Source organism: Trachypithecus francoisi, unplaced genomic scaffold, assembly GCF_009764315.1.
Source record: "Trachypithecus francoisi isolate TF-2019V2 unplaced genomic scaffold, Tfra_2.0 Lachesis_group8, whole genome shotgun sequence".
Lineage (NCBI taxonomy): Eukaryota > Metazoa > Chordata > Mammalia > Primates > Cercopithecidae > Trachypithecus > Trachypithecus francoisi.
The window spans coordinates 38,481,952-38,505,781 of record NW_022681473.1 but is presented as its reverse complement, the minus strand read 5'-3'; the positions used below and the strand labels follow the sequence as shown (position 1 = coordinate 38,505,781).

The window sequence follows — 23,830 nt, the reverse complement described above, 5'->3', positions numbered from 1 at the left end:
TGTCAAATGTTAAATAAATGCATGTATGTAGCCCTATTAAATATGTATTCACTTTTTAATCTATATAATTCTGTACAATGTAAGTATTTTCAAAGGGCATGACTATTTTTGCAATTTTAAAAACTGAATAAGGAATGATTATAGTCATGTAAAGTAGAAAACTTTATGAAAAGGAAAATAACATTTTGAAAGAAAAGGTTTGCCAAACTATTAATGTCTGTTTTTTAGTGCTGGAACTGTGAGTGGTTTTCTTCCCAAATCTTTTTCTTTTGTGAGTTTTTAAAAAAATGTTCTTGGAAGAATTTACTTTTTCTAGTGAAACAATAAAAGTACCAAGACTCACTAGAAAATAAATAGAAAGAAGGAAAAGCATATCCTCCATAATCCTAGTATCAGAGAAAAATTAAAAGAAAAAAATTTTCACTATTTTACTTATACCTTGTATGGTTATAGAAAACACATTAACCTCATTACAGAAAGAACAAACCTTAAGGTAGAAAATTAAAAGTACAGAAATGTACAAAATAGAAGCCAAAGTGAGTATCTACAATCTCTCAAATCATACCCTTCTCTCATTTGGTGGTCTTGTTAGCAACTTGCTTTTTATCTTGCTAGGTGCCCCTCAATATATTTTCTAAGTGTATACAAATATATAAAATTTTACACAAAATTAGCCATGATATATATGTATATATACACACATATGTATGTATGTATGTATGTATCTATCTATATTATTCTGCTATTCACTCCTGTCATTTAGCAATATATTACAGATATCTTAAATTGCCATTACATTTAGAACCAACTCAGCTTTTTACTAGATACATATTATTACAACTTAGGGATTTACCCAGCTGTTCCTCTACTGAGAAAAAAAAAAATTAATTAACTATTACAGAGACACCTAAATTACTACTTTTTTTTTTTTTTTTTTTCAGACTGAGTCTCACTCTGCTGCCCAGGCTGGAGAGCAATGGCATGATCTTGGCTTAACGCAACCTCTGCCTCTTGGGCTCAAGCAATTCTGCCTCAGCCTCTGAAGTAGCTGGGATTACAGGAACCGATCACCATGGCCACCTAATTTTTGTATTCTTAGTACAGACGAGGTTTCACCATGTTTGGCCAGGCTGGTCTTGAACTCCTGACCTCAAGTGATCCGCCCACTTCGGCCTCCCAAAGTACTGGGATAACAGGCGTGAGCCACTGCTCCCGGCGCTACCATTGGGTTTTAACTAGTTGTAAAAAATAGGAGCAACAAGAAAAACAAAAGAAACAAAAGAAAAAAAACTGTTTTTGATGAAATATCTAGATAATTTGCTAACAAGCTTTATCAGAGTGTTAGTAGGCACTTAGATATAATATTGGAATCCCTTTTCCCCCACAGAACATCTCCTGGAATTAGTTTTCTGAGGAACACCCATTAGGAAGTACTAAATTGCAGTTTGGGGTAGCCGTAGAAAAACTAATCCATTTAGGCCAGGCACAATGGCTCACGCCTGTAATCCCAGCACTTTGAGAAGCCACGAAGGGTGGATCATGAGGTCAAAAGATCGAGCCCATCCTGACCAACATGGTGAAACCCCATCTCTACTAAAAATACAAAAATTAGCTGGGCATGGTGGCGTGTGCCTGTAGTCCCAGCTACTCGGGAGGCTGAGGCAGGAGAATCACTTGAACCCGGGAGGCAGAGCTTGCAGTAAGCTGAGATGGTGCCACTGCACTCCAGTCTGGAAGTCTGGTGACAGAGTGAGATTCTGTCTCAAAAAAAAAAAAAAGAAAAGAAAAACTAATCCATTTGTGTTTATTAAAATCCTTTAATATGTATGAAATAACAAACACACCATGACTTGACTCTTTACAAGGAAAGAAATACTCATACACAACCTAGAGTTATAGAGCCTGGCAAGTATAATTCTGACTTCAGTTTTCTGTTGACTCCTTTTGTTGTTTCTTTATTATTCCTCTTCCAGGAAGTTTTAACCCAGAATATTCCGCCTCCTCCCCCAATCACTGGTGGCTAATTAAATAAGTACTTACTGGAAAAAAAAAAAAAAAAACTCATGAACTCAGTGTTGTGTGATAGACTTTTATTCTTTTGATATCCTTGTGACTTCTCCTCCATACAAATAGAATTAATCACTCTTCATCTGCTCCCAGAGCAGTTTATACATAGATCTTATTATGATACTGGTATTTGTTTTCCCATGTATCTCTATTTATTCATTCAGCACATTATTTTGGCTAGCACTGAGCAAGCTGCTGAGAAATATGATAAGTAACAAAGTAACAAACTCACTGCCTTGACTAAATTTATAGTCAGTATAGGAGTCAGACATGAAATCTGTATATTCGTAACAGGTATTGCTCTCAGCTTCTACCTAGTTTTCTTGCCAGAAAGCTCAGATTCTCAGTTCTGAATCTTCCTCTTCCTTGTTCCTCCAGACTTTTCCCGAGAATAATACTGGATGTTACTCATCCAAAAAGGGTCCTGTTCTGCTTTTAAAAGGAAGTCTATTTATTCTTGAGCTCTCACTCTCAAATCACTCCCAAATGGTGTCTTTGTTTAGATTGACTCTCTGCAGGACGGTGTCCATTTGTCTACTGTTATTCCTGAACAGAGAGGGTTCTTACCCACAATTACAGTTCTTTGAGTCCACATTCACATTCTTAGGATTTGTTTCCTACTGTTAAATAAATTGCCAGGACAGCATGATCAGGAGGTGTATTCAACCTCAATAGAATATTGTTGGAACCAGCCGTTGCTGCAAACTGCTGCCATTGTGTTGAACACAAGTTACCAGTCTTGACTTTCTCTGTCCTCCCAACTGTGTACCTCTGACTTAGTTTCCTAACAGTGAAAAGGTTTAAGCTACCCTAGTTTTCCAGAATAGATATTATTAGTTTTGGAGCTGAGTTGGGAGATTTTTATATCTTCCCTCTGAAAAGGCCATAGAAGCCTTATGAAATTTTACCCAAACCTCTGTAAAAACTCTGCCTATGCAAGCAAGGAAAAGTGCTGCAAATTAAGAAAACAAACCAAAAAAACTTGTTACACTCTTTCCACTTGAATAATGCTTGCACAACTAAGAGAGTACTTCAGAGACTGCACAAGAAAGATGATCTCACCCACGGTGACTTTCAATCTACACTTACTAATACAATGCTTAAAATTCTTTACTAGGATAACCTTTATCATTTGAAACTGTGATAAGTGGCGTAAAAGGAAAGTAAATCGTGCTAAATGGTTTGCAACAATGGCAGTGGTATGGTCTGGAGGGTGAGGGGAGACTAGAAGAAAGGGAAGGAGGGAAATTTTAAAATAAACTTTGAATTGAGATTTGAAAAATGAATAGTAGCTAATGTAGGTGAATAAAAGGGCTAGATGTGGTTTTCAATACTGGCTGTATATTAGAGTCAAGTGGTGATTTTTTTAAACTATTGATGCCAGATCCCACCACAGCATAGATCAATTAAAGATCATGATGGTGGTGGGAGGAAGGATATGAATATTTTTCAATACCAGAAAAAAATGGGGTACTAAATGAGATTGGAAAGAATGAATGCAGTTAAGTCATTCTTTTTTTCTAGTTTAAGACTTTTGATCATTAACTTAAGAAAAATGGGAAGTTATTGAATAATTTTAAGCAGGTTAGTATGATCACATTTGTTTTCAAAAAAGATAAATTTGGATTACTGAAAACAACATAGATTTGAAGAGCAAGACTGGATGCACAGAGATCATGGGCGGCATTAGAGATGCAGTTCGTATCAGAAACGTGTCTTTCTCTTAGATTTGAAAGCTATGAGCTATGATATCCTATCTTCTTTCCACTCTATGCTAACAATTTGCAGAGTGACTTTGTAAAGACATAATTTTAAAGTTTTCTCTTCTCTCAAGAGTGAATCTCCAGCCTCTTGGAAATTTGGGGTGGAATAATTAAATAATAATGTGAAGTGTGAAGGCAGTGGGTGTTTTGTTCTCTGAGGAGCTTGCCTTCATTAGAGCTGAACAGAATAGTGCCAGATTGGCAGCTTTTGATTCTTGGGGAAAAGGTAATCTTTCTCCCTGACAGCATCAGCCCTGCACCAGCCCCCTGCCCAGTAGCTGCAAGAAAATGAAACTACATTTCTTTTCTTCTGCTTTGTTTTTTAAGTAGAAGTATAGATAAAGAGAAATTAAGTTGAATAAGTTATGAAAGACAGTTATTCATGTTGGTTGATAAAGATCTCTATATGTTTTAAGACATACAAAATGAGAAATGTTACGTGTATGCACTTAGCTTGACATTTTACTCGTTGATAGTAGTTACTACAATGCAGAAACATCCTTCTAAAGCATCCCCTTATTGAAGTGTATTAGATTATTTTACATCCTAGAGGTTGAGAGTAATGAATTAATAACCAGTACTAGGCAAGCTGTTCATGATGCTAATTTGATACTGACACAGCACCCTCTTCCAGAATAGTCCAGGCTTATTTGCTTTCTTGTCTCCATCACACCAGCTTAGATATAAATTACATAAAATGTGTTCTCAAAATAGGTTAACTTATTTATCCATTTTATAAATGCTTAGTGCGTGCCTACTGTGTGTCTAACACAGAACTAGGTGCTAGGGATACATAAGCAAAACAAAGAATCTTCTCTCCTGACTTTTACAGAGCAAATGAAAGTAAAAATGCTATAGAAAAAAAAAAAAAGAGAGAGGCTATAAGAAAGATAAAGCAAGGGCAGACAAGAACTAGCAAGTGATCAAATGATGGACGTGGAATGAGTGAGACAAAGGGTATTAGCAGAGGAAGTTATGGGATATCAAGGGTAAGATTATAAAAGGCTGTGTAAGTCATTGAAGAAACTTTGGCTTTCTCTCTGGATGAAATTAGGTTCTAAGAAATGGCATGACCTGACTTACACTTAAATAGGTCATCCTGACCATTCTGCGAAGGGTCAAGACCACTGGGGACAAGAGTGTGAGCAAAGCGTGCTGCTTGAAAGTACTGCAGGAGTCCCAACCAAAGATGATAATTATATAAACCAGAGTGATAGCTGTGAAGGAGGCAGAGAGGGATCAGAATCTGGCTATATGTATGGTAAAGTAAAACAAATCAGGAACAACCTGGTAGTAGGAGACCCAAGTTTTCCTGCAGTTGAGCTTAAATCTTCCCAGATCTCTTCCAGCATTCATCACATATTAGTCACTCTTTCATGTTACTACTGTACTATGGCAACCAATATGCCCAGACTTCAGGAACCATGAGGTTCTGAAGGTGAATGAGACCTCCATTCACACCAAAATAAGGCCCAGCTCCTGAAAAATTATTTCTTGTCCCAAGATCTATCTATTCCACAATAGAAATTTTACTTTCAAACCCTGCATGGAACCATTAGGAAGAATGCAAATAATCAGTGTATTCTCAAGGTCTTGGTTACTCAGTCTTACATATCCCTACACGTCAAATATCTCAGTCTGGATGTAGATTCATTTTTGTTTGAGTCTAGACGCATTCATTTTCATGAAGGTCACTCTTCCAGCTTCTGGGGAAAATGAGGACTAGATAGGTTTTCTTTAATCTTCAGAGTCTCAGTTTCTCTCTCCTTGTATTACCTCTGAATAAGAACTCATATCTCCCCAGGAACAAAGAATAAATATAGGCATAGAACAATTTAATACATCAAGATGAAAAAGACAAATCTTCCAAATAAATTATAAAGTCTACAGAAATAGTTTTTTGTTTTTTGTTTTTTTTTAAGAAAATGTATGCCCAGTTCAGAGTAAAACGTTTAACTCATCAAATTAAACCTTGATTCAGGTCACTGTCCTTCAGAGTTCTTCCCAAATCATAGGTTAATGCTGGCTTTATGCTTATGCAACTGAAAGGTCTATACAGAAGGTTTACAGAGCTAAGGAAGAGGCTCTACCAAAGATGAATTGAGTAGACAGAAAGGTTCAGGCTTTGAAAGTAATCATTGTTTTGGGTAGTTTCTTATTTGAGAGACATGCTGTCAACTGAGAAAAAATATTTCTGGAGAATTTATTAGGCATGAATTCTTTATGAGGCGCCCAGTCTTTTATAGCATTCACCCTCTGTGAGGCAGAGACAATTTTCTTCATTTTCCAGATGAGAAAACTGAAGAGTGGTTAAATAATTTTTCTAAGGCCGTAGAGATAGTAAATGGTAGAGATAGAATTTGTACTTAAGTCTTTGTAATTCCAAATACCATGCTTTTTCATTTATACCATGTGATCTCTTCCAAGTAGGCAGTAAAGATTGAGGAAATTCAAACTACGCTTGGTGAGAGGCAAGTTGGTGTAACACTGGTAGCCAACACGATGATTTCAAATGAAGGATCTTTGTCATCATCTTACCTAAGAACTTTTGTAAGCATAAAGCAGGAAAATGTATAATAAAACTTGACACGTCTTTCACTTGCCCTGGATGAAGGAGTCATTCAAATAGATGTGTGCTTACACTTTATGTTTTAAAAAGTTTTTGTCATCCCTATCATTCCTGCACAAAAACTTTTCCACCAAATTTGGAAGATTCACTCAAGGATATTGGAAAAAAAATCACAATCTTCTCTTTTCTTTGATCAGTGACAGATTTCCAGCTGGGTGATATGTTTTTAAACAAATGGTTGTTTGAATGAATCAATAGTCACTTTTAAAAAATTATATACATTTTTCCCAAGCATAGATAATACGTGTAACTTTGGTTGGTCTGAATTCAAAGACCTATAGATATTTGAGACATATGATGTTTACTTCTGACATTGTCAGTTTTCATTTTAATAATCCTTTGTCTTTAATTTGAAACAAATGTATTTTAAATAGGAAAAGTCCTTTGGAATTTGCACTGACATGAAAGCATCTTAAGCTGTTTTCCCATGGTGATTTGCAAAATACTAGTACCTCAGTAAGCTATGGGGAAAAAACAATCCTTGATCCAGAAGTTTGGAAATTCAGCATAGTTTATCTCGTGCTTGGATATTTTTTAGCAAATGCATGCATATTAAAGTGTCTTAGAAGTCCTCTAATGAGAAACCCAAAATTTAGTTGATCATGGAATGAGCCCCCACTTCTTTGCTTCTAATACTCTATGGAACAAACTGGCAAATCCTGGTCTGTGAAGGTGCCTGCCCAATGGAAAGGGTAGCCAGGTTGCCTTCTAGGTTTGAATATTAGGCCAATGACATTGGTTCTCCAAATATTGTTTAGAAATGTTGGTAATACAAAAATAAAATATCATCTGGCAAATCCATGAAATTAGCCCTGCTTAGAATTTGGGGCTATAGTAATATATGCATATGAAAACTTTATAGTTTAGTTTTAAAACATACATGATTTTAAATTAAATTGAGTAATTTCTACCCTATTCTTGAGCTTTTAAGATTCATATGTTTCTTGATAAATTACATCTAATGGAAATACAATGAACAGTGTTAATCAAATGGAGCTCAGCTGTGTCTAACCTGGTGGGTGCATGTAAAGGGAAGCAAAAAACAGTTCTTTTATTTCAGATGTTTTGCTCCTATAATCACATGAAGGATAAGCTCTGTGTAATTCAATGTTAGAATGTACATAAACTTGTTCCATGCTCTATGAACCTCAGATCTTGTAGGATCTTCAGGGAATAACTGTGTTGGCTTTCTTTCAAAAAAGGGTATGAACATGAGTGATATATGATGCCTAGGGAGTCAGTTATTTATTTACTTATTTTAGACTACTAAGCCAAATCTAAGAATCGTGATGATTCTCTTATTCAAAAGGGTATCAGATTAGCAAACAATCCTGGAATTTCCAAGAATTAAACCACAGTACCCCATTTTGTAAAAGCTCTTTACATAATCCTTATGCATACTTGACTCTGCTTAAAAACCTTTTGTCTAGTCAAAGACACTTTAATTCTTATTTGTTAATACAAGTAAAAGTGGATGAAAAGATGAAAGAAAGCAAGCAAATATGACAACTCTGTGAGCTAACAGACTTGTATGATTTATACCCAGTTTTTTTCCAGTATTATCATAGGACCAAGCACATAGTTTGAGGACCTAGTAGTTACTCGATAAAATGTAGTAGAAAAATTAGTGAATTAGTTAATAAATGACTGGTGGTAACTGGCAGTATTTTCTTCCCCCTCCGAACAGGAATGAGGTCATGATAAAAAGCCCATCAAAAATAACTCCACAGTTTTAATTGGTTCATGATTGATTGTTCTGATTGGGGATTCTGTATGTTGAAAATCATCAATGTAAGAAAATACACAATGCACATATGTGGTTATTTCTTGTACACAGTGTCATTATTACATTTTTATCAAGGTTTTTCTTCATTAAGATTTTTTTATACATATACATTTATTTTAAATCAGTGACAGTGATCATGCATAGTCAAGGGGACAATGTTCTTTATTCCCAAATCAAACTGTGGCATGATACCATCAGCTCTGATTCTAAATAATGTTGCCTATCTTACTATCATTTGCAGCCAGCTATTGCAAGCCACGATATCATGTTTATTAAAATTCACATTCCATGGGACACGCTGTGCAAGTATGCAGAGAGGCTGAATATCAGGATGCCCTTCAGGTACTTTCAAATTTTACTTTATTTTATCTCAATATGTATTAAAATGAGTCTATCTTTTGCATCACCTTAGAGCAACAAATGCAACCCCTTCTACAGAGAAAATGCTTTTTTTTTTCAAAGTTTCAGTTATTCTGGACAGTTATTTTTTTTTTCCTTCCTAACTTGTTTGTCTAATTTGGTAAACTTTCTGATTCCCTGGACACTATGTCATTTCAAGGTGGACCTGCCTAGTGGGAAAGTAAAACAGTTAATTTTCCATTTTAACTTACAACAATTCACAAGATCAGTCTCACTTCTTATTTCATATGGGTGGGCAGAACCCTTCTTAGTTTTGTGGAAGGCCAAAAGTATAAGTGCATAGCATTTTCTTTGTATATAAATTGTCCTTCTCCGTATAGTCATTAGCAAGAATCATTTCTCAGGTCAATGCAACCAGGATGGTTTCTTAATTCTGTCCTCAATAACAAGAAATAAATGGCAATAGGAGGACTGCTTCTTTCAAGATTTTCCAGTCCTTCCTTTAGGCAAGTAAAGATTAACTAGGCATCCGTTTCCCTATATTGAGTATCTTGTGTTTTATGCAGAATGTGTCACTTTCTTCCATCATTTCTCACAGTAAAATTCAACAAAGCTCTTACTATGCAAAGTATTTACTCACATTGAAGACATGAACATGTACACTGATGTGGAGCTTAATATGCTTCCTCAGTTGCTAAGGTTTTAAAAGGTTAAGCACAAACAAATTGCCAAGTAGGAGCCTCTAGATAATGAATATAAGTGAAAATTAAGCACAATTCAAAAATATGGAGAAATTTCTCAGATCTGGTAGCATGAAAGAGTCCAACTCTGGTAGAAGTGCTGATGTTCTCAAATATTATGACAAACCTCCACAGTATTCAAGATAAAATGTGAGGTATTGAGCCTCATCTTCTTAGTCATTTAAAACACCTAGGGCTTCAAAGATGCAACCATAGTCATTGACCATAAATCAGAAATTAAGTATTGAAAACTGCTGAAGAATCTTCTTGAAAATATTAGAATTAAATACCTAAATTAGCTTATATTCATGCTTGGCTAAGGGTTTAAAAATTCTCTATAGATTTCATATTTAGAATATATGCAAATAATTCCTCAAGGATCTTGGCAAAAAAGAATAAAATTTTTAAAAAAGATAAATAAAGGAAAATATTATTTCCAATTCCTCAGCACCTTATAAAAATAATGAGTAAGACTCCTTTAAAAAACCCTGAGGTTTGTATATTTTTATGGAGTACCTCTGAAAGAAGCAAATAAGCACCTGTGAGATATTATTTGTGTTATGGTTAGAGAGTTTGAAGTTAGTAGAGGCTAGTTTCAATTCTGGTCATTATACTGAACTAATTTTGAGGGTACAGCTAGGTAAGTTTGCATTTGTGCTAAACAACATTTCTTGAGTTCTGGAATTTTTCTATCTTCACACTATATAACCTTCTAAAAAGTCTTTTAAAATACTTGACTTGGACTTATTACAGATGATGATAATGTATAATAATAATATGCTGATAATGGCAGAATACTTGCTCTTTGCTCAAATTTATTCTCTGAGCTGTGCATATTCATGTTATACAAAACCATGCAGCATAAAAACAGTGAAATAAATGTTAAACTCTCAAATAATTTTACAAGTAGCAATCTTCAAATTTAGCATAAATATGGTTAATAATCACCTTTGTTTTTTCACAGTGGGAGTCAAACTTCATAAAAATATTCTGAAATTCAATTTGAAAACATTTTCTGTGAGCCTTACAACTTTTCATAGCCTCCACTTTCTATCTTATGATTATAGTTGAAACATGTATAAAAAATATTCACTGAAGTATAATTTATAATTGTGAAAAATAAAATATTTCATATGCTATCATTAGTGGATATAAGCAAATCAGAATACAACTTTGCAATGAAATATAGTTAGTTTATAAAATGAATGGTTACAAAGATTTCTTAGTGATTTTTGGGAAATATTAAATATAAAATTTTAAATAAAATACACAGCATATGCAATTATTCATACAAGGGATTTCAATCATGTAAAAATATAGCAATGCAATTTTAATGAAATATAATAAGAGATTAAAAAGGATTGCTTCTGATAAATGGGATTGTGGTTCTGTTATTTTCTTTATATTCTTACAAAAGTATATATTTTCCACAAGTTCTAATTTGACTGCATTAATGTAAACACAGGATGCAAAAGAATGACACACGATAATGACCTGTTTTCTAATATCAGGATAAAATTATTACAGAAAAAAATCTAATAAACTAATCCTAATTTCAGGATCCTTCATCATGCCCCTTATTATATGATTTCATCATTGTTTCTAAGCATCATAACTGAATTTATGTACAAACTAATTTCCTTGTAGATTAAAGAGGAAAAAGCCCTTAGCAACTATCATAAGCATGTCATTTCAGTACACATCAGTATAAAGTTCCGTTCAGGTTGAGTGAACATGGTATAAAATATGTTCACAGAGTCAGCATGTCTTCCACCTGCCTCCTCTAGACTTCATACAAAACGGATGTTTGCCGTGATTCCAGAAGATTGGTTCCATTTTTTTCTGTCCATTTTTGGCATTATTTAACTTAGATCTGGCACAGCCACCTGTTATTAAGATGTAATTATACTTTCATTCAATAGAATAGTGAATTATAAATACAACCTCAGTGTCTTGATTGGCTCGGGATAGTAGAACAAATTACCACAGACTGGATGTCTTAAGCAACTAACATTTACTTGTCACAGTTCTGGATGCTGGAAGTCTGAGATCAAAGTGGCAGCATGGTTGGGCTCTGGTGAGGACCGTCTTTTGGGGTGTATCATCACATGGTAGAAGGAGGGCTAGCTAGCTAGCTCTCTGGCCTCTCCTGCAATTCATGAGGATTCCACCCTCATGGCCTAAGTACTTCCCAAAGGCCTCACCTCTAAGAACCATTAAGTACTGGAATTTTAACATGTGAATTTTGGGGGAATGCAACTGCTTTGTCTGTTGCAGTTGGTAACAAATGTTTACCTTACCCTTAATATTTGATTTTCATAATCTCAAAAATAGCTTTTCTTTCTTTAACACATGTTCATTCTGCAGTATTCTATCCAGGAATAGTCTTACAGAGACAATGGGAACACATTCTATGGTGTAATACTTCTCATATTACTCTTTCCACCATCTCAGTTGGATTTTACTAATTTAGAAAACAATGGAAGTCAGAGTATGTTTGGCCTCTTTTCTTTTCCCTTATTTCTGCCTTTTCAAATAAACTTCAAGGAACTCTTAGTGATGGAATAATTGTTATTTCGTTAACTTAGATTTAAAAATCTTTATCACAAGACTTTCTTTGTTTCTCTTCCTAAGAAATACATTAAAAACATTCTCTTGCTGGATTCTGAGTGACCTTCCTTTGTATGAAGTAGAGCTTAGGTCTTCGGGCTGTGTGCCACCAGTGTTCCTCTGTCCCAAGGGAGATTTTGAAGAGGATGCTTTCTTGATTCAGACCATTTTTTAAAAAATTATGTTCATTTTTAAATTGCTTGGTAGGAATTCATGTAAAAGAAGAGTTCTACTATATCCAAGGAAAAAATAAAAAAGGGGGAAAAACATGGAACATATGCAGTTACTATCCCTATTAATTGGTGTTTTGCCTGAAGTTTCTTCTTTATAATGTTTTTCAAGAAAAATATGATTATTGCATTGCGATTGTGGAAACCATTAGAAAATGCCTTGGAAATTCTCATGATTTACCAATAAAAATATTTTAAAATATGCAAATTTTCCAAAGTGTGTCAAAGTAATACTAGTTCAACAGGATCTTAAAGAAAGAATATACTGTGACCAAATTTGTTTCTGAATTTCTGAGTTAATAAATAAGAGTATTTACTGAAAATGTTTTTAGAGAAGTGGCTGTCAGTCTTTAGAGCACATTAAAATGACCTGGGAAATAATAAAAATGAAGTTTCTGGAACCTGCTCCCAGAGATTCTGGCATATTAGCTTTGGAATGGAATTGGGTATATAAAGTTTTAGGAAGCATTCCAAATGTTTGTGATGCCCATGGTAAGGAACTCTTGTCTTGGAGATTTAAATATTTTAATAGTCCTTATATATTTTATAAATTTCAAGAGACAGTTATAAATTGTATAGCTTTTTCCTAATTTCCATGTGATACTGGTGTTCTTGAGAAAACAGTTTGAGAACTGTTAGAACACGGAGTTCTTTCGAAACATCCTTCCAAATCAGTTTAAATAATGGATGTAACATTAACTAACTCCTTAGGAACTAACTTGTCATTTATTTACAATGTACACGGGAAATTTGAGATAGCAGCCAACTCATAATAAGGGAATGCTATTCAAGCAGAAACTAAGTGGCAGAGTATTTTCATGATGGCCAATCTAGTCTCCAATTGACAACTGTTAGCATATTCAAGAACAAACACTGACTTAAAATTAAATTATACAAAATAATAACCTAAATAGGAAACATATACATCTCTTTTTAGGATAATATTTTTTAAAAATTTATGCATTCAATATTTTGCCCATACAGAGCAGTTCCATATTTATTCATCTTTGAAACCGACCTGTCAGATTCAACAAAGAAAAGTTGCAAGATTTATTAGCTATAACCTTTCTGCAAGTTTTTTTCTTCCTCCTTCTGTTATAAACATGAATCTTGAGCATTTTATCTAAATTTTCTGCTTGGATGTATGTGTAAAATTTTAATTTGCATACATTTTTCTAGCCACTTCTTTCTTGACTTTTCTTTCAAAGTAAATATGACCTACATGTTGGACTTGATGTTTCAAATCTAACCAGGACAATTTCAAAGGTTTATAATAGTCTACATTTTCTGGTTTTTGTCATATCAGGAAGAACTTAGCCTGTGGCTTCTGCATTCCAGAAATGTCAGATCCTTTTAGCATTTTTCTTTTTTTTTTTTTTTTGAGACGGAGTCTCGCTCTGCCGCCCAGGCTGGAGTGCAGTGGCCGGATCTCAGCTCACTGCAAGCTCCGCCTCCCGGGTTTACGCCATTCTCCTGCCTCAGCCTCCCGAATAGCTGGGACTACAGGCGCCCGCCACCTCGCCTGGCTAGTTTTTGTATTTTTAGTAGAGACGGGGTTTCACCGTGTTAGCCAGGATGGTCTCGATCTCCTGACCTCGTGATCCACCCGTCTCGGCCTCCCAAAGTGCTGGGATTACAGGCTTGAGCCACTGCGCCCAGCCCCTTTTAGCATTTTTCTTGTTATCCAAAGCTGATTCCTATCCATGCTTACCTCTCACACGTTAAGAGAGTTCAGCACATTTTAAGATAATTCAGTCATCCTGTGGCTTCTCAGATGGAGTGCCCAGATAGGGCCAACTTCACATTTTCTGTCAAGCTCATTCGTCCGCAAATATTTTAAACAAAGCAAATTTTGGGGCTGTATTTTTAAAACATTAAGAGCTATCATTTTTATCGTAATCGGAGTTAGATCACTTTTTATGCAAAAATAATATGAAATATAAAATCTAAAGGGAGCCCAATCTATAAAATAGATAGGAGCATGGGCGTCAGGATTTCACCCAATTAACTGTCCTCCTCAGCCCCACAGGCATCTCTACATGTAGCCATTGACTGTGTTGAACTCTGGCTGGAAACAGTGGTTGAGACAATCATTTACTTATAATTTGAAGTGGTTGTTGTAATAGGTAGATAGATGACTGCAGCCTTGCCACAAGGTATAAAATAGCAGAACCTTTCAAATGAAAAATTAAGGGAAAAATAAAGCACTGTACATGAACAGTATGCAGTTACTAAATTACAGGATGGAAGATTATAGGTAGAAAAGGATTTGGCCCTGCACATTCATTTATACAGAAGAATTAAGGAGAATTACAGTTTATTGTTTGCTTCCTGGATCAAAGATATGCGGTATATTGAGACTATAAAAACAAAATTTGCCCCCACCCAGAAAACCTCTCCACAAAGATAGAAAAGGAAGAAAACCATTTCGTATTGAATAAACATTAAACCAGAATGTGATGCATATCATAGTCAATTCACTAAAATTTGTAAAGACAGAGGGAAATCTCATTTTTTAAATATAGCCAAACAAATACAACCTATTGCAAGCATGTTCTTAAAATAAACAATAACTAGCCCTATATTAGTCTATTTTCATACTGCCATAAAGAACATCCATGAGATTGGGTCATTTATAAATGGAAATGGTTTAATTGACTCACAATTCTGCATGGCTGGAGAGGCCTCGGGAAGCCTAACAATCATGGCGGAAGGGGAAGCAAGCACCACAAGGTAGCAGGAGAGAGAAGAAATGAAGGAGGAACTTCCAAACACTTATAAAACCCTCAGATCTCGTGAGAACTCACTCACTATCCTATCGTGAGAACAGCATGGGGGAAACCTCTCCCATGATCCAATTACCTCCCCACCTCAACACCTGGGGATTACACTTCGAGATGAGATTTGGGTGGAAACACAAAGCCAAACCATATCAATCCCTTAAGTAAGAGGACTTGACAGCACCGTTCATCACTCATAGTTCATCATAGATTCACCTGGTAATTGGGCTGTTAATTAGCTTCATATGAAGAGAAATAAACCTCTCATATCTTTTTGACAGGAGGTAGTTCTGCTACTTGGCTCAAGGCAGCCGCCAAGGTTAAGCTCCTACCTCTCACAGAAACTGGGGACAGGGGACTGCTCAATCTCCCTTCATGTTTGCATTTTGAAAAGATGGCCCCTAAATCCTGACAAAAGGCCCATCTCATTTTCTAAAGAATTAATATACATTTCAAAGACAGGAGAAAGTACTTATAATGGCAAGTTTTCTTAAGTTAATGCTCTCAGAAGAGAGAGGGAGGAGAAATCTGTTCCATTTTCAAGAGGGAGAATTAAGTCTATTATTTTTCATTTTTATTTGTTCTTACCATATAAGTGTATTTCTATTCATCTTGTGTGACTTTCTCCATTTTCTTTACTTCTCCTAAAGCATTATCTCAATAGTTTCTTAATTGTTTAAGAGAAATATTCAGACCGTCAATAAAGATAGAGAGTAGTGTTTAGTTCAAATGCCAACCAACCCTCTCTATATTCTTTTATAATATTCCTAACCATATCCACTCCTGATAGTTACAGTTGTAAACTTTATCTCCTTTTAATGATGTCCCTGGATTTGTTTGATGCTGGAAATTATTTTATACCAATTTCCACAGTTGTAGGTTTTTTTTTTTTTTTTTTAATACTGTATTTAGTAAGTGTTTATTAAATGAAAAATACTCTCTGGCACTGAAAGAGATAAATGCAACTGTGAATTAAACAAAGGCTCATTCATTTATTCATTAGCCGTAAGTGAAGAGCTGTGTTACATCAGGGAAAATAGTGCAAGACAATCTATGTAGGGGTGGTTCTACATAGATGAGAAGAAAAGATGAGTTTACTGTCCAGTAAGAATTGAGTGAAGTACGCACACAAGCTTTTGTATGTGTTTGAAAAAAATGGAGAAGGATTTAAAGTGTGAGTTTAGGATACATATAACAAGCTTCAATGTTCCATATTTGAAGTTAGTGTTGGAATATGGCAGGGACAACTTTAAAATTATTTTCTGGCAATATGATTGCAGTGAAATATGGTATCTCCAAAAGTTTGCAGTGAAAGGGATTGCAATGAAATATGATATCTCCAAAAGTTTTCAAGTTTTCTAAGCAGCTAATAACATACTCAGGGCTAAATATCAGTTGTCCTATTAACCCTGCTTTCTAGGTACCACACCATAGAGCAGTTCACTGATCCTGTGGAATGAATTTTAGTGGTGGGGATAAAGAGGTATATTGGAAGAGCGAGAATCTCAGATTCCTGAGCTCCACCATGAGCATGTATAGAAAATTAGGAGATGAATTAATTATGTCATCTTAATTTTTAGTTTCTCTAAGAAATGCTATACCTCTACTTAAAACACTCAGTATCTTCTCCATTACTTTTCATCCGAAAACGTTATCATTAGCTGTTAAGGCCCATTATCATCTGTGCCTTGTCTACCATCCTCCACTCTTTTATCACAATCATCAACTTTTAGTATGTACTCTAGCTACTACCAAATTGGCTGAAGTTATCTAAATTTTATAATACTTGATTTTGTCCCAATAACTACCTTATATGATACTGCTACCTTTGTCTAGAATGTCATGTGTAACCTCTTTACCCAAAAGACTACTCCCATTCATGCTTTGAGATTCAATACAGGTGACATATCCTCTGGGACAACTTCCCTGTGTCCTTCATCCTCCACCTTTAAAAACTAATTGAGCTCCCTTTCTTGGGTATTTCCATAGCCTCTCTGTTTTCTTGCATTTTCACATTTTATTTTAACTGATGACTTCTCACCTCAACTATCAAGGAAGCTTCTTGAGGGCACAAACTGACCCTACCTCTTTTTTCTCTAAAGTTTTAGTGGTTATAACTTACACTCCTTAGCAAATCAGAAGTATTTATTGCATATGTACTAAATGGATGTGTAGATGGATGGATGGAAAAATGGAAGGAGGGAGGGATGGATGGATGGCCTTATATAAAATGTAAGAAAATAATTCAGTTAGTACAAATTGAGTGGCAGAAGACAGACTTTCAATAAATAGAATTAAAAATAATTGTATTTTTTGCAAAAGTGGTCTGTTGATTTATTAGAGTGTCTTTGTTATTAGTATCTTAGATTCTGAAATTAAAACAATGTAAAGTTGATGTTCCTCATAGTATGCTGGGTTATTTCAAACATCTTGAGTTTCTTAACCATATAGAACTTGGGGTATAGAAATGCTCAATATGATTAAATGTTGTCATTCACTCATATCACTTTATTTTCCTGTAACTTTCCTCAGCTGTTTTCTATTATTTTTTCAGGAAAAAATGCTATTACACTGACGGGAGGAGCAAATCAATGGGCAGGTTGGTGGGTGATGAATCATTTCTTTATAACTACTTTTGTCATTTGGAAAAAGCAGAAGAAGATATTTGATTCCCCATATTAGCAGTTGTAAATTGTAGGAAGAAAAATTCTATTGATTTGTCTAAGAGATTTCCAAAATGACTTATGCCAAATTGAATAACATTTAAAATCTGATAATCTTTTTGTTACAATTTATCATTACCATTCTTGGAATCTTCCCATGTTCTAATGTTATGGAAGGAGGCCTTTAATTGCAAGTTCACATGTTATAATATCTTAATTTTAAAAATAGTTACAAGACCAGGATCGATGGTTAAATGATGACCCACAGTAACAGAACAATAAACCCAACAAAGACCTTCTGTATCATTCAGTCCAGTTCTCTCATTTGAAAGAAGTGGTAAAGACTAGTGTTCAGAGAGATGAGGTGCTTTGCCAAGGCCATATAGCATCTTTTGAATTGCAGACTCACTCTTATTCTAACCCCAGAAGGTACCTCTCTTATCCTAGTATTGAAAATGCACTTTTGAAGAGCTTTACCTCAAAACATTAGCTCTTTACTTATTGTGGTAAGAATAACTATGGAAAAGGAGTTAATCAAACCACGACCCTGAAACAGAAGGAACAGTCTTCCACCTGAATCATCTTATCACTATTTAACTGGAAGAAATCAGCTTCCATTTAATGAATGCTCAGATAAAAAGCTTCTTACCCTTGGCAGTTTTCTGTGTAGATGGATTTCTTACCTCGCCAAAGAATCAGTTAACAAAGATAAAGCATGTGAATGTGGTAGAGTATGCTCCATTAAATGGTGTTGCAGGATGTATGTTACAAATCAGAATAACACAAAAGCTGGAATAACTGTAGAGTGTGAATAACAGACCATTTTAGGAAATGATTCAATAAATCTAGTTTCTTTACCAAAGAAAATGGAATGTAATTTCAAACTTTATAAATCAGAATGGGAAAATGTTGGTCTCTTTTGAGCATTAATTTTAGGCATGGCAGTATTGAGTGACAAGAAAAGTAAATTATGGAGAAAAAAACTTGAAATTAAGATGAATATTAAAGAAATTAGCACTGAAATAGCTTTTCCTCTTTAAATTAATGATGCTCCCTCAACCAAGTCACATTTTTCTGTCAGGTTAACATATTCTCATTTAGAATGAGCTCTCATTTCCCATGTGGGTATTTGGTCCTGGTCTATGTAGCAAATTCCCAGTCATTTTTGCTAATAAAATTAGCAATTGGAATATTATAATTTGCAAGTTTACAACTGCAGGTTTTTCTTGTCTTTGCTCTGCATATGTCTGCTTATTGTTGGATGGCTGATAAAATCTCTAGGTTTGCTTCAGTTTGCTACTGTAGAATTAGGGAGACTTTGCTACTACATAATTAGTGGGTTTTCTGTTAAACAAGAATCTTTCCTTTGGAGACTTGGGGAAGTACGTATTCTGTACATTAAAATTGGAACAAATGTCTCTTTATATAAAGCTATCATGACAAATGCATATACTAAATCCTAAAGAAACATTTTTAATAATACAAAAAATGTTCTTTTCTCTGTTTTGGTCAAATTTAAAAGTAAACTAGAAAAATGAACACTAATATGTCTCATTACTTGTTTTATCTTCTATGTTTCTTATTTTCTGTGTAAGTTCATAAAATGAAAATTCAGTTATCAAATTATTCCAAGTGATTATTAAAATATCTTGAACCTTGCTATAGCCCGCCCCTTTTCATTTTACTTATAATAAGTAATTCTCTTTATTCTATGTCTTTGTGGATTCACGTGGGAGGGGTAGGGAATAAATAGAAAAGGAGTCTATAAAATTATATAACATTAAACTGAAAAAAATTACAAAATTTGTAAACTCAATCTGTAGACAGTTTGAAAAGTGGAAAATTGAAATCAAACATGGCCATTTAGTTTCACTTGTGCTTTTCTTTTCTTGAAGTGGGAAAGGTATTTTTCTCACATGCTTAGTTTTGACCGGTACATATTTGGGGATAAATAATATACAGGCAATTACCAAGATTTTGAAGATCATCACTTCTCCAGCAGGTTGAGAGGAAATTGTTGGTTTTATTATCACTGCAATTTATGTTTTATTCACAATGCATTTTCACATTCAGTTATTAAAGCATCTTAAACATGACTCTGCAAGGGAAGCAGAACAGAGAGTAACCAGTTTTGCAGGTTGGAAAACAAGAAAAGACTCCCTTACCATCCCCACCCACACCCCATGCCCTGCTTTCACAGCTGGTTTGGCAGAGTATGTGCTTCAGTCAAGTCCCTTTGACCCTTTAATCCAGACTTATTTTCAGTTTTCATAGAATTCTCTTAGCTTTTCCCGGATTGTAGCAAATAAACCTAAAGCTCTATTTTTACATTATGCCATGATATCTTGAGTTTGCAAGATGTCTAACACAATAAAGGTTTAGTAGAGTGTGGATAATGTATTAGATTACATTGGTGGCATAGTGATGGTACTTTTAGTAGTATAAATCATACATCATTATTATTATAAACATTTATTGAGAGCTTACTATGTTCTGTGCACTGTGGTGTCAGACAATAGTCATTTAATTCTCAAGATATTTCTTTTCAATTAAGAGAAGCAAAACTGAGTGAGGCTCAAAGGAATTAATAAGCTAGATCCTTGCATCCTGGCATTCAGATTTAGGCCAGCCATATTTCACTATTAGACTCCATTTACCCCTTCCTTCACAGGAAGTGTATGTGAAAACCTAAAATGATAATGTTGTTTGTTTTCTGTTAACATCACAAATGATGGTTGGAAAACCCTTTTATTCCATTTCTTTTAAAGCTATTTAAAATTCACATTTTTACCTACTCTGTTTATAATGTCAGAGCTACTAGAGCCTTGGCTACTGTAGCCTGTCAGCATTTTCTAAGTGTAATTAGAATGCCTCCTTTTATTTGATCCTCCTAGCCTCCTAATGAAGGAAAACAGATGGAATTACTCCCTCCCTTTAGAAACCAAGAACCTGAAGCTCAAAGATTAGAAATGTTTAGCCCAATTTCAATGACCAGCAAATTCAGCACTAGAACACTCATGTTCCAACTCTTATCCCACTGCTTTTTTTCAACTATGCTAAGTTTAAAAAGCTTGAGTAATTTCTGTGCAATCTATTCAATATTTTCTACAGGTCTATACATCAGCCTCTCCAATGAAGTGATATTTTATCATTTTAAAGGCTGTCTTTGTAAAGAGAGGAAGCACCTCAAATACTATGTATTTGTTATTTTAGGCTAGAAAAAAAAGTTTTGGTTTTTCCAAAACCAAAAATGATTTGATAAGTAAATGATAACTTTACTTGTCAATGGAAAAATCTAGACTTTCACATACTAAACTTTACCTTAGGATTTGATTATTATTTCAGATTATACATGGTAATTTTACCATAGTAGACTTGAGTGAAATAATTCCTCAGATAAAATATTTGCTGCCTGCACATTGCTATACTAATTTTTTTTTTTCTGAAGTTCAAGCATAGTTAGCCAAAGAAATATTGAGGTGTGTTATATTTAACACTCCTCTAGGAAAATATTCTATCCTGCTACTTGGACTTACTATTGCAGAAGAAGCCAAAAATTTCCCCAGATAGAAACTCATAGTGTGTAAATATTGCAAATGTGTTATTAAACACAACTATTATTATAGTAAATCTGAATTTAGACTTTCAGAGTCAATCTCTGGAGTCAGTGGCTTTCTTCTGTTTCTATTTTCTTTGTAAAATAAATCTGATTTCAATCAGTATATATACCATAATAGAACTAGGTTATGAATGTAATCTAAAGCTGGAGCCAAAGTATCCTGATGTCAGATTTCCCAGTGTCCAAATGGTATGTTCCGGGTGTCTATGCTAAACCCATTACTCAAAGTGTAGTCAGTGGTTAGCAACATGAGTGTCCTTTAGCAGCTATGTAGAAATGTGGAATCTCAATCCCCATCTCAGGCCTATTGAATTAGTATCTGCATTTTAACAAGATAATCAAGTTATTCCTATGCCCGTGAGAATCTTAAAAGTCCTGCAAAGGCTCTTTGCCTCAGTGTTCCTTATTGTTAATTACCAAGTCTAGAATAAAACACCAATTTGCAACTCTCCAGTAAAGTCAACATTACTTTTATTTTATGAGTGAGGAAACCGAGGTAAGAAGTTGAATAACTTGTACAAGTTTACATGGCTAGTACAGTCCAATAAATAATTACTCAGGTTTGCTTGACTTTAAAATTTTGCTGTCTACCACACGACTTCCAGTGCCACTGAATGTGTCGCAGTCATTTATTTATTTTCAGTTTCCACTTTTCTAGACCTGCAATGCTATTTGCTTTTAAAAAGCAGGGAGTAATGTCTCTCTCTCTTTCTCTCTCTCTCTCTCTCTATCTACATACATGTATACACACACCATTTTAATAAATATGTTTTGCTACTTTTTTAAAACAAACAAAAATCACTCTTTCTGGCCGGGCGCAGCGGCTCATGCCTGTAATCCCAGCACTTTGGGAGGCCAACGCTGGTGGATCTCGAGATCTGGAGATCAAGACCATCCTGGCCAACATGGTGAAGCCTCATCTCTACCAAAAAAAAAAAAAAAAAAGTACAAAAATTTGCTGTACTTGGTGGCATGCACCTGCAGACACAGCTACTCGGGAGGCTGAGGCAGGAGAATCGCTTGAACCCTGGAGGTGGAGGTTGCAGTGAGCCAAGATTGCACCACCGGACTCCAGCTTGGTGACAGAGCAAGACTCTGTCTCAAAGATAAAAACAAAAACAGAAAACCTCTTTCCTACCACCATCTTTATGTATCCTGTTTCTGAAATCTTTTCCACAATTATTTTATTTTTTCATGAGGATGACATAGTTGTCATGAAAGAGTTTAAACAACTGCAAGATTTGAGATTTGGTTTGCTTTGCTATTTTCTTCTTTTGTGTGGGAGCAGAAGCAATGCACATGTATGTGTGGTGTATGTAGGTTTGTGTATCTCTTTTTGGAGAAGTTTTTTTGTACTTAAGGGAATTGTAGTGGAAGGTAGTCACAGCTTTGAAGTACAAATTAATATAGTTCTAAATTTTGACTTCATTCCAGGATGCAAACTTACTTTAGAAGAATCAAAAACTGGATGGCCCAAAACCCAATGGTTCTTGACAAGTCAGCTTTTCCAGACTTAGAGGAGTCAGACTGCTATACTGGCCCCTTCAGCCGTGCACGGATTCACCAGTGAGTTCTCCTCTTTTTTCATACTGCCTGCCTTTATACCTTTTATGATGTGGGGCTTGTTTATAGAACAAAAACACCTGGAACCATTTCCATTGTTTACCAGATATGTCCGACAACTTATCATTGTATTAAAATACACACTTAAATTATAAACAACACTAAGTGAATGTTATTAATTCGTCATCAATTTGATGATTTAGAGACATTCGATAGTGAATAAGTAATTGTAGACCCATGGACTGGTAGTCTAGTTTCTAACACTTTAAAAATAATTACTGTAGTAGTGAACCAGTTAAAAATAACAATAATGTTAATAATAATAGGATTACTGTTCATTAGCATGTTTGAGTAATAGATTGCTGTGATAAATAAATTATAATTATAATTGCTTCAATTAACATATATTTAATTAAGCTGTCTATTTTAGTTCAATCTTATTAAACTAAATTGAACTAAATTTAGAGAATTTGTAAAGAGATTTGTTGCATTACTTTCTCTCCATCTACCTACCTACCATACCTATTTATTTATTCATGTTTTCAATCAACTAGTATTTATTGTGTTTCTACATCACACAGGTTGTGTATATAAAGGAACTTATGACACAGTTTCTATCTTCAGTGTATGCCCAGTCTAATGGGACAGACAAAAATGTAAATTTATAATTACCTGGGATAAACATAAAGATAGGAAAAGGCATGATGTATTAAAGGACTATAGCTATAGGGCCTACTTTGCTATAGGCCATTCTGAATTGAGCTATATTCTGGGAGGCAGGAAATTGAAAGGGTGGATAAAACAGAATTCCAGACCACCAAACATGTAACACAGCCATCAATCAATGGGAAACCCTCCTTTTCCCAGTAGTCTATTTATCTCGTTGCTTATTCCTGGAGGTGTAACTAGAAGCATGCTTTCTAATTCCAATGATATTGTAATGGCAGAAGGAGTAAAATTCCAAATAACTGTTGGCTTTAGAGAGAGGTCAAAGTTTCATTGAAGCTTCTTCAGCCTTTT

General features: G+C 34.8%; 1 protein-coding gene across 1 annotated transcript in view; it reads left to right on the top strand.

Annotated features, from left to right (window-relative positions):
• The window catches only part of ANO3 (anoctamin 3), a 158,030-nt gene that overhangs the window by 276 nt on the left and 133,924 nt on the right, over nt 1-23,830 (top strand). Inside the window, exons 2-4 of the mRNA XM_033205367.1 lie at nt 8,487-8,587; nt 17,520-17,564; nt 22,682-22,813. Of these exons, the coding sequence (XP_033061258.1) occupies nt 8,487-8,587; nt 17,520-17,564; nt 22,682-22,813 (278 nt within the window). The remainder of the gene's footprint in view (nt 1-8,486; nt 8,588-17,519; nt 17,565-22,681; nt 22,814-23,830) is intronic.